This window comes from Rhincodon typus, chromosome 24 (assembly GCF_021869965.1).
Source record: "Rhincodon typus isolate 14 chromosome 24, sRhiTyp1.1, whole genome shotgun sequence".
NCBI classification, from domain to species: Eukaryota; Metazoa; Chordata; class Chondrichthyes; order Orectolobiformes; family Rhincodontidae; genus Rhincodon; species Rhincodon typus.
This window is the reverse complement of record NC_063355.1, coordinates 26,761,526-26,774,232: the sequence shown is the minus strand read 5'-3', so window position 1 is coordinate 26,774,232 and position 12,707 is coordinate 26,761,526. Positions and strand designations below refer to the sequence as shown.

The 12,707-nt window shown below is 37.2% G+C and overlaps 1 protein-coding gene across 3 annotated transcripts in view; it reads right to left on the bottom strand.

Annotated features, from left to right (window-relative positions):
• The window catches only part of LOC109912461 (ABC transporter B family member 1-like), a 171,954-nt gene that overhangs the window by 118,205 nt on the left and 41,042 nt on the right, over nt 1–12,707 (bottom strand). For all 3 annotated transcript variants that reach the window (XM_048611177.1, XM_048611176.1, XM_048611178.1), the window contains exons 10-11: nt 12,062–12,250; nt 6,151–6,185 (exon numbers count right to left, since the gene is read on the bottom strand). In XM_048611177.1, coding sequence (XP_048467134.1) covers nt 6,151–6,185; nt 12,062–12,250 — 224 coding nt within the window. The remainder of the gene's footprint in view (nt 1–6,150; nt 6,186–12,061; nt 12,251–12,707) is intronic.

Sequence of the window (12,707 nt, the reverse complement as noted above, 5' to 3'; positions counted from 1 at the left end):
TTATTTTTAATGCCAATGTTGATGACCTGGAACTTGTTTCTGCTTCCAACATCCTTGTGGGCAGCAAACAATGATTTTAAAAGGAAACTGGATGGACTCTTGAAGGAACTATGGAAATCCAGAGGAATGGGCTGACAGTTTGCTGTAGATAGCCAGCACCGACTTGATGGGTCAAATAGCTTCCTTCTACACTGTAAATAACAGTGTTGGGTTATTAATTTGTGAATGAAACTTCCAGCTGCCCTACATTGTGCCTGTAAAGCAGTATAGCAAAATAGAACAATTGACAGATTCATTATTGAATCTATGTGCATTTCTCTTTCTGAAAAAGTCAAAAGGAGAGGTTATTTAATGTTGCACATTAGTCGAACTTTGAAACCCTGAAAACTCCACCCCCTAAATGGGGGCCAATATACATGCCATCTATAAAAATAAATACCAGTCATCATTTTGAAATAGCATCTGCATCCAACACAAAAAATTCAACATATCTTAAAACTCCTATGCATCTTTGCAACTTAGTCCATATCATCTTGATCCCTTGCAACTGACTGAAACACAAAATTGTGGTATGAAAAACTGCAAAATTACTAATCACGTATGTGAGAATAGCATATTGTGACTGACAAGCAGGACTGACATACATGCTAAGTATATGCAGGAACATGATTCTGAAACCAAGCCAGATCAATTTATAGGCAATTATGGTAATCCAATTCCTTCTTGAATGTTTTGACTGAACTCATCTCCACCACATTCCAAGGCTGTACCTTCCTGATCCCAACCACTCACTGTGAAAACATCTTTCCTCACATTGACCTTTTCTCTTTTGCCAAATATATTAAGTCTATGTTAATGGCTAGACATTTTATGGTAAAAATGAGCCAGAAAATTGAGCTACGAATTATTAGTTGCTTTAAGTTCATAATTTAAAGGAAACACAAAAAACTATGTGGTCACTTAACGGTTATACAAGAGCATATAATTTTAGTGGAGGCTAGACTGAGATACTTTTGTGGGGCACACCTGCCGTGGGTTACTGCCCAGTAATAAGGTTTGGATCAGTTCTAAGTAGCAGCTTCTCAGTGAACTAAGGAGAAAGAGATCAGTTGGGACTCAGACCTTCAAGCCTGCCAGTAAATAAAATTGTTCTCCCACTTGTGGTCTCTTTTTAATTGAAGAAATAATGCTCAAAAATTTTGCAAGAGGGAAGAAACTTCTAATTCAAGCCAAGATCGAAGTTCAACTGACTGACCATCAAATTGAGGATTGCTGCAGTCAACATCACGTTATCATTGGTAAAAACCGAAACAAAACTTGAGAAAGTCATCTAATTTTCCCTTTTGAATTGGATTCTGACCTTTGTGCCTTTCTACCTCTATATTTTCTGCCCACAATACTCATATTTGTCTCGTCTGTCTGGTCCTTGCTATTCGTGAACGAACATGTTTGTATGTTGATTTAATGGGGCTACAGTTTAACTTTGTACATTTATAACAAATAACCTCTAACATGTGGCAAAAATAGTGTAAGTTTCTTATAATAATGCTTTGTTTATTTGTTCATTGATGAAACCTGGTCTGATGTTCATTTATCTTGGATAATGGTCACAATTCAGACATTAACCATCATACAAATTAAATTGGTCACATTTTACACTTGCAAAAACTTGTAGAATGGAGTGACTTGAATTCAAGCACATTATTCCCACCAAGGTCATGACACTGTTCCATCTGGTTCTGAACTCTTTTACTAACGGGAATAGTTTCTTTCCCATTTCTCTATCCAGACCACTCTTGTTTTTGAGAAACTCCAGCAAATCTCTTTTCAAAAATTCTCATCTCCAAGGAAGACAGTACCAACTTCTCCAATCTATGTGAAATTCCTCATCCCTGGAACAATTGCCATGAATCTTTTCTGCACTCATTCCAATGCTTTTGCATTCTTCCTGTGTTATGGTGCCCAGAACTGGACACAATATTCCAGTTGAGATCCAACCACTTGTCTATACAAGTTTAACACAACTTCTTTGCTTTTGAACTCTAGAGCATAGGATCCTCTAGGTTTTATTAACAACAGCCCAACCTGTCCTGCCACCTTGAATGATTTATGCATATACACACCAACTCCCTCTCCTCCTGCAGACCATGTAAATTATAACGTTCATTTTATATTACCTTCCCAATTACTACTTAGCAAAATGAATCATTTCACACTTCATCTGCATTAAAGTTCATCCGCAATTTGTCCACCCAATCCATCAACCAGCCTATTAAATGTCAAATTCTATTAAGTATCAAATTCACTGGTTTAAACATGCAGATAGATTTTCATACAAAATATGAAACCTCTGCACTGTCAAGAACATTTGTAAAGAAACCAGATCTTTCAACATAAGTTAACCATATTTATTCACTGGCTGAAATATTACTCCTCAGGTGGTTAACAGAAGATATTTATATCTTGGAATAGAAGAGGGGGAGGTTGAAAAATGTAATCATTATCTGCAAAGTGTCACACCAAGATTAAGACTGCAAGCACAGAATGACTGTCACACATTGGAATGCATGAAATGTGAATTGAGTCTCCACTGATCAGAGAAATCTATTATCTTTGACTCTATACTTTAGAAAAAATATAACAGAAGCCAACCTAATTTTTATACAAAAAATCCTTTGCTCTTTCATCTGACTAGAATGTTACCATGAAACTAAGTTGACAATTTCCATCTATAACCAGGTGAATTAAACTAAGTCACATCACAATTTATATAGACTTAGAGATACCCCTTGCATATACAATAATAAAGTAGAAGTAACATTTCTTTGACTTCAAAAGCTTCATTACACCTCAGCGTTCATTTGGCAAGAAATACTACCACTATATATCAACACAGACAACAAATACTGCACATTTGATTAGGAAATGTAGTAATTGTATTAACTAATGAGGTTCATTTTCTAGGACAGAAGGTACTACAAAGAAGAATTTTGAAATGACACAAAGAGCATGAAGTTAGTTGCCAGGGAGAAATGGCATAAATTCCTTAATGAGATTTCCTGAAACATTCTCCATGAATGCAGCAAAGTTCAGAGCTCAGAAACATTGACATATTTTGTTATTTGTTTTTTTTAAAAACAGCTTTAACATTGCAAGGTATACAAACAGTGGACGAGTGGACAAAATTGACAGGACTGGTAATCTAGAAGGCATAGGCAAAATTCCTACAAATGTGAATCGGTGGCCAAATAAGCAATCTACCACCTTGCTGACCTCGCCGATTAAATTCTGTGCAAAGAATTGATGGGCAACATTCCTGATTGACCCTCCAACATTTAAGCCCTTCAGTGGTAAATTTAAAGCCATGTATTGGCCTTAACACTCACTAGCTCGATGAGTTGATTTCCTGGCAGCAGAAAATAAGTGACAGCCTTCCCAGGTGGGAAAGTGCCCCTGGGGAGGGACAGGGAGAAGTACAATCCTACTCTCTCTTTCAATCCTGACCCTCTCTCCCCTCCAAATCTTCACATTGACTAATCTGTAGCGACCACCCACCCTCCCAAAATGGTCCCAGTCTTCACTGCGGTGCGACGTTGTTATCAGTGTGTTGTTGCAGTGCTGTCTCTGTTGGCCTCTGATGGCCAATAGCTTCAGGTAGGGGCTGGACTTTTCAGTCATGGCACATAGTTAGACAAGCAGCTCACTGGGTTAGCACTTAAGAGGCTGACTGGCACTTAACCTGGTAGGGTCTCTCAGTATTATGGCGGAGAATTGCTTACCCTTCAAGTCACTTTCCCACACACTTGACAAAAATGGAAAACCCTTTAAATCCCAACATTGTAGCTTTGAGATTACAAATTTAGTTCACAAAAAGTTTCAAGAATACAAACACAAAAGCAAAATACTGTGGATGCCAGAAATCTGAAACGAAGATAGTGGAAATACTCAGTAGATCTTGCAGTACACATGAAGAAATAGAGATAGAGTTAACATTTCTCTCCTTGCCAGTTTATTTTCTTTCTGGTCACGTAATCCAATACAATCTACAATTCAGTACAATCTAGTACCTCAAGTACGTGGCTAGTATGTGTAAGCCTTCTCAAGGAAAAAAAAAAAATCACAATCCAGTCCAATTAAACCTTCACTGGACATCTAGACACATGCACCTCCAGCACTGGTTGCCGGATTTTATCAGCAGCAGCTGGGGGTGCTGAGACAATGATGAAACTGTACTTGGAAAACTTAACACAGCCTGAAATTGGGAATTGAAACAGGGATATTCATAGTCCCAGGTTAAACTGGAATAGTCATAAACCCAGTGTGCCACTTTTCTGGCTAGTCTTTGTGATGATTGAAATCAGAGTTGTATAAATACTAAACATAATGTTGTAGGAAGAGTAAAATCACAACAGCAGGCAGCAGTTATAAATAAAATACTTAAGATAAGTCTGGGAAACTGTGTTCTTGGGTTATGCACAATAATAAGTTTAAAAATATAACCAGCATATTGAACAAGCTACATTCCCATATAAGATGAAGGCTCATACAAAATGATTATTAAAAAACAAAGCACTCAAACTTTTTAATCATAATTAATTAAAATAAGCTTATTTATCCTTATTAATCTCAAGGACATAATTAAAGAGTTACAACCATGAACACTAATGCAAAAATTAAAGTTTCAGTGGAAACAGCACATCTGTACTGGAGCACCTAGTCAAGTAAAATGGAGTAGTGTTGATTGAGATACTGACAGTTCACCAGAGTTCTTCAGTCTAAAAACAGATGCAACATATGGAAACAATCTGCACGAGCCAGTCTGTCTTAAACTCAGAAAAATGTGGTTGGGAGTAAAAGAAAATACTTTGATAAGGACAAATAATATACATCATGATGTTTAAAGGAACATAAGGAATATCCTTAGAATGGCTACCTTCATAAAGTAATAGGCTTGCATTTCTGATCCTCCTTATTATACTCTCATATCTATTATATACAGAAGATTATACTTATATCCATGCCTTCATAATCTTAGCATTTTAAAATGTGTTTTTTTTTTCAAAATTATATTTAAATGAATAAGAAATTAATTGTTCAATTTTAAACAATAATGTACAACAATCTAGGTGGACATAAAGGGGGGAAAAAACTTGTAATCAGATGAATGTATTTAATATCTGAGCAAATTAAACTAGATGTCAAGAAAGTGCAGATTCCTTATGAACTATTAAAATATTACAAAAAGGAATAGGTTAAAACAGCCCACTAAGTTTCAAGGCACCGAAGTGAAAAAATGCACTAAAGGTAAAAAGTCAATTTTAAAATTCACAAAGCTTCATGCATTCCAAAAATTGAAAATTTTAATTGGCTATTACTGTAATACTCAATATATTTGCAGACAATGACAATTATTCATTCCAGTTCAAAGTGTTTTAAGATCCATATATCCACAGGGCTGTTAACCTTTGGCTTCAGGCCAAAGTTCAATAAATTCTTATATCTTATTTTGAACTAGTCCATTTCATTCTGTTTAAGTCGACATTAATTGAAATCTTTACTCAACAGACACTATCATGGGAACCCGGATACAAGCTATTGAGCTTGTTGCTTGTTTGACTGCTTTGATAGATTCTGTTTTACAGGTTTATCATTTAAAGATCTGGGCTACTGGCATCATTAGTCTTGTTTTTAAAAAATGTATCTCATGTTAGGTTATATCAGAGATAGTAGGAACTGCAGATGCTGGAAAATCTGAGATAACAAGATGTAGAGATGGATGAACACAGCAGGCCAAGCAGCATCATAGGAGCAGGAAGGCTGATGTTTCGGGCTTTTCTGATGAAGGGTCTAGGCCCGAAACATCAGCCTTCCTGCTCCTATGATGCTGGTTGGCCTGCTCTGTTCATCCAGCTCTACACCTTGTTATCTCATGTTAGGTTGTGTTTGTTCCTGTTCTCCATCATCAACCAAATGATACATGTTCACACCATCAAGTTAAGTGACATTGTAGATCAAAGGTATTACTGAGTGTTTGGTCAATTAAAAAGCATAATTGCAGAATCTTGCAGTTGTGTATAAATATTTGGCAAGTAAATCTTGCTAAATTATTATTCTCCCTTAATTTCCTCAATAAAAGAGATCTTCACTTACCTGTGAGATAGTGAGTACTAGCCCATTGAATGACCCTGAAAAAACAAACAACCAAAGTAAGAAAGACAAATAATATAAATGAAATAACAGGCTGTTGGCAAAGCCAAACAGTAAATACAGCTTATGCTTGATCATTCAAAGTCATTCATGCATCTAAATGTTCTATTTTGCAATCATATGAATTAGGCAAAATAAATAAGTGAACAATATGGACATTTAGTCTTAAAATATAAATCACAATCACAGACTTGTTATGGTGCAGGAAGCCATTGGGCCTATCACATTTTCACCATCTCTCTGAATGAATATGACGACTTTGTGCCATTCTTCTGCTTTGTCCTGGCAATTATTTGAATAGAAGCAATCAGAGTATCTCAATCCAACCTGCCTCCATCGCACTTCCAGGCAGAGCATTCTAGCGCCTAACTACTTACTGAGTGAAAAAGTTCCTCGTAAGACATTTGTTTCTTTTGCAAATTACCTCATCAGTATGTTTGCGTTCTTGATCCTTTTATACAATGGACCTTTTTCTCCTGTCTACTCTATCCAGCTCCCTCATAATTTGGAAAACTTCTATCAAATCTCCTCTCCAATGAAACCAGTCCTTATCTCCACTCTATCTTCATAACTGAAATTCCTCATACCTGAAACCATTCTTGTAAATCTCTTCATAACTCTCTCCAATGTGTGCACATTCTGCCTGAAGGGTGGCACCCAGAACTGCACACAGCACTCCAGCTACGGTCTAAATAGCGTCTTAAACATGTTCAGCATAACCTCTTTGCTCTCAAACTTGATGTACCTATTAATAAAGTCCAGGACACACTTTGGTTTTATGAAACTGCTCTCTCTGCTTGTTCTGCTACCCTTAATGACTTCTACACCTGTTGATCCAGGTCTCTTACTGTTCCTGGACATCCATTACGGTATCCTTTTGAGTATACGTCCTTCCATGTTCTTTGTGCCAAGCCATATCAGCTCAAATTTCTGCAAATTGTCAATTGCTTTTTAGTTCTACACTGTCCTCACTCTCACTCGAGCGAGACAGTGTGTGCACATGTGTAGTGGAAATTTCATTAGTGAACTAGAGACTCAGGCTGAGACATGGATTTGAATCCCGCCATGGCAGATAGTGAAATCTGAATTCAATAAAATCTGAAATTAAAAGCCAGTCTCATGCTGAGCAAGCAAGCATCGTTGATTATTGTAAAAACCCATCAAATTCACTAATGTCCTTTAGGAAGGAAATCTGTTGTCCTTACCTGGTCTTGTACGTGACTCCAGGCCTACAGCTATTTGGTTGATTTTCAACTATATTTTGAAATGGTCTAGCAAATTACTCAGTTCAAGGACAGTTAGCGATGGGCAACAAATGCTGATCTTGCCAATGACACTCCAATTCCACGAAAGAACAAAGTAATATACATATCTCACGGAAGCAAAAGTTTCCCTTCCCAGTTGATGACTTATAGGCTGAGCAATGAAATTGCATCTTGTGTGTTCCCTAGCTCTGTCCTTGAATCTGCTGGGACATTCTCTTTCCCCACTTTTGCTCCCCTTAGCTATCCATCCTCTTTTTCTTACTTTCCTAAAGATCCTATATCCAGGAATATTTCACATTTAGTGCTGCTCTTTCTTGAGCTGGGTCTGAAGTAATTTGGATTTTCTGAACTAATTATACCAATGAGGTTAATTATCATGGAAATGCTGATTGCTCTTGCTGGTTATTATAATTAAAAGTTAAGAGAGTAATTCAAGTGCCTGAAACCATTCAATCCTGTACAAAGAATCTTAAAATCCCTACAGTACGGAAAGAGATCATTTGCCCAGAGTCTGCACTGACTGTCCAAACAGCATCCAACACAAACCCAGACCCACAACACCACCATCCACACACACAACTCCCCCCTCCCCCACCAAATCCTATCCCCACAACCCCACATTTACCATGGCTAACTCACCTAGCCTTCACATCCCTGGATACTATGAGCAATTTACCATGGCAACAAAGAGGCTACATTTTGTATTGGTTACAAAGTGGTTGTTTAAAATGCCTTTGGGTATCATTCCAAAGATCAGAATCAACACTCTATATAAACTTTCGTAATTATGAGAATGGCATTATTCCAATTAACTTATTAGTGAGGATTACTGAACTTGAAAAATGAACCTTGTAGAGCTGGAGTTTACACAAGGTACTCATCATACAACTATTTCAGCAGACACAAGGCACCAAAGAAATCCATATAATTAAATTTAATTCATGAGATGTAGGTGCTGCTGGTTAAGCCAGCATTTATTGCCCATCATAATTGCCTTTGAGAAGGTAATGGTAAACTGCCTTCTTGCAACATTGTAGTCCTTTGAATGTAGGGAGCTCCACAGTGCTGTTAGGAAGGGTATGCCAGGATTTTTACCCATCAACAGTGAAGGAATGGTGATGTAGTTCCATGTTGAGATGGTACATGGCTTGGATGGAAATGGTGCATAGTGGTGGCCCCATGCACCTATTACCCTTGTCCTTCTAGATGGTTGATGTTCCAGATTTGGAAGATGCATTTGGAGGAGCCTTGGTGAGTTGCTGCAGTGTATCTTGCAGATGGTGCATACTGCTGCTACTGTGAATCAGTGGTAAAGGGAGTGAACATGGAAGGCAGTATATAGGATACCAATCAAGCAGGCTGCTGTGTTCTGGATTGTAACAAGGTTCTTGTGTGTTGTTGGAGCTGCAAGTTTAAAGTATTCCATTACACTCCTAACTTGTGCCTTTTGACAGACTTTGCAGAAACAGGTGGTGAATTACTTGCCACAGAATTCACAGCTCTGACTTGATCTTGTCACCACAGTATTTATATGGTTGTTTCAGTTCAGTTTCTGGTCAATGGCAACTCCTAGGATGCTGATAGTGGGGATTCAGTGATGGTCTCTTGTTCGAAGTGATCATTACTTGATATTTGTGTATTGCTAACACTAATTGCCACTTACCAGTCCAAGCCTGGATGCTGTCAGGTCTTGCAGCGTATTAACACATGCTGCTTCAGTACTCAAGTAGTCATGAATGCTGAACATAATGTAATTATCATTGGGTGTCCCCATTCTGACGTTATGATGGTCACTACTGAAGGAGTTAAAGATGGTTGGATCAAGGACACTACCCTTAAAGGACGCCTGCAGCAATGTCCTATGGCTGAAATAACTGACCTTCAACAACCACAACCATCTTTCTTTCTGCTAGGTATACCTCCAACCAACAGCAATCTATTTCCCCAGTTTTCATTGATTCCAGTTTTGTTGGAGCTCCTCATTGTTGTACTTGGTGAAATGTTGCCTTGATGTCAAGGGCAATCACTCTCACCTCACTTCTGTAGTTCAGCTCTTTTGTCAGTGTTTGGGACAAGCCTGCAATGAGTTCAGGAGTTGAGCGGCCCTGGTGGAATCCAAATTGAGCGTCAGTGTGCTGGTTATTGCTGGCCAGATTTCATTCTCCAGAAGGAAATTCGTGACGTATGTGGGCTTTACAACAAACAATAGACAAGATTTTCAGTTCCAGATTTTTATTTATTGAATTCAAATTTCATTTTCTGTTGTGGTGATATTCAAACCCATGACCCCAGAGCATAGCCCAGGGCTCTGGTTAACTAGACTGGTGATAATACCACTGAGACACTATCTCCCCTCCACTGATTTACCAATTATAGCAGAGAGAAATTAATTTCTATGGACATTCCTGTACTTAGCTCTTAAGGATGCAATGTCCTTTTAAAAAATAAAGGCATTACCTTCAACTTTGTTTAGAACATTGTAATCCAAAGAGATTCAGGTAATTTGCATCCCATGGACAGCTATTTAAACGGTTTGAACATACTAAGATTTTAACAACCATTTAGATTAAATGAATGGGAAGTCAGGCCCAGAACAGCTCCTGAACTTCAGGATGACTCTACACAAAGTCAGAAAATTCTCTCTGTAGTCTCAATTTAAGAACATAATGATCAACATGTTTCATCTAGTTTTCAAGGGTTATTCAGTTACGTTGCATGAAGATTAGTTGAACATATTTCAATTTAAACCACAATCAAGGACACCAGAATTGTATTTTACACATATACTTTAAGGTACAATAAACTCCTCATTATAAGCAGCAAAATACAAGTTATAAAATAGATCAACAGACAGCAAATTTTTAAACAGAAGATACAGGAAATACTCAGTCTGGTATCATCTGTGAAGGAAGCGAACTAACGTTTTAGATTGATGACCTTTCATCAGAACCGAGAAGTTATAAACAGGATACATTTTAAGAAAATGAAAGGGGCATGGCAGAAACAAACTCAAAAGGGAAGGTCTGCGCTCAATTTGAAGTCAGGCATGATTAAGTCAGAAAAGGGTTGTTGGTGCAAGTCCAAAGGGAATGAAAAATAGAGCAAGTGAGAAACATTGAAAAAGAAGAAACTAAACAAAATAGAGGCATTGATTATGGTCTGACATTATTGAATTCACCATAGAATCTAGAAAGCTGTAACATGCATAATCAAAAGACGAGGTTCTGTTCTTTGATATTACATACGCTTCACTAAAATACTGCAGGATGCCAAGGGCATAGAGATTAGCATGAAATCAAGAAGCAGAATGAAAATGACAGGTAACTGGAAGTTTGGAGCGATGCCTGCAGCCTGAATCAAGGTATTCCCCAAAATGGTAAGTCAAACTGTATTGATTTGTCAGTGTTGAGCAAACAATAGTGTAAATTGAAAATGCAATGTATTAAATTGAAAGGAGTGCACAAAGATCATTGATAATCGGAAAGAAGCTTGGACTTTGGTTGGTGAAGAGAGAGAAGGTAAATGGACAGTCGTTATATCCCCGAGCTTGCATGAAAAGATGCCTTGGAAAGGGAGGAAAAAGTCGGGGGTGATTGAGAAGTGGACAGGGATTAATGGAGGGATCAATCCGAAAAACCACTAATTAGCCTATGTGTAAGCAGACTATCTCAATGTTGTTTCAAAGAGGATAGTTTTAAAAAAGGGATAGAAAGTCTGCAGGCAACCAATGGTCAAATGGAAATGGACATATTGAACACATAAATCAAGAAAAACTAACACCCAAATTTAGAAAGACAAGCTTGAAAAATTGCACTTTCCAGACATCTTGATATATAAAATTAAATATTCCATTCATTTTGTTGCCTAAAATTTACCAACCTGTATCACTGCGCATTTTACATCCTGGGAAGTTTAAATACAATATAATTATGGGACATTAGTTTAAAAGATCAAGTTGATTCTGTTCAAAAGGCGTTGCATATGTCGTAAAATAGTGATGCCTTTTTTTTAAACAAACCAGAAAGTAATGCAGACATAATGGGCTCATACTGAAACGAGAAGGAATTAGAAAAAAAAGGTTAAGTTATGATTAGACGTTTTCCAAGCTTGGATTTGACATACTTATAGGAGTATCAAAAAATTTTTACATAATACTTTTCACGACTTGAAAGCTTAAAATGTTCTAATAGTGCCAAAGTAACAACTCTGAGAAGATAGAGAATTACAGCGCATCTCTTAATTCACAGTACTGCTCCATAAAATGGAAATTAACTGAAGTCTTCAAAAAGATTTCAATCATTTGATCGTTTTATAATTTCTTTCTTAGAATACAAATCAAAAATCTATTAATTTCTCCAGCCACAAAAGCTGGACAAACCAAACAAAAACTTGGGTATCTTAATAACCTCAACTATTTATTAATGCCCTCAAATAGTAACACTTCTTCTCAAGGAACTGACTGAATGAACTGGAGATTGATATAGAGAAATTAGAATAATTTTCAAGAGATATTTATCCATAACTGTGGGTGGAATAAGAATTTTTGCAAATCAATCATGTAGAATTCAGAAAATCCTACTGAACAATACCTTCCGCCAAAGCCAGCTTTTTTCCAATCAGATAGCTTTTATCTATTCCTTTGTCGTACTGTTCTTCACATTTCTTTTCACTACAGAAAGTCCTCACAGTACGAATGTTAGAGATGGTCTCCTCTGCCACTGCACCAACAGCTGCCAGTTCATCCTGAAATCTTTTTCGTAATCTCTTCACAAACTCCCCTGGATAATCAAGATAAACCAACCTATGTTATCACCCTCTCAAAAATAATTTACTGAGCAGCCAATTTCATTCTATTGTTGAAATACATCTTTTGAGAAATGGTGAAACATAACAGTGCAACATTTTATAAATTCCCCTGCTTGGTCAAATTATTTTATTCTAATCCACCACCAATAAGTTCATGATGACTAAAAGCACACAACAACTACACACCACGAGTGAACTTAACTATCAATCCTGAGTGCAAATTCAGTCTCAAAAGAACAAATGGCAGAAATAAATTCATACATCAAACTTCCATGGATGTTCTACAGTCATATCTTTGAACAAATTTGCATAATAGCCCATTGTAAAATTCGATGGTTGGAAGCAGACAATGTCAAAGCAATTCCTGGGCAAATGTGACATTTATCACAATTTTTAAAACTGCAGACTGGCAGCTGACAAGTGGTCACT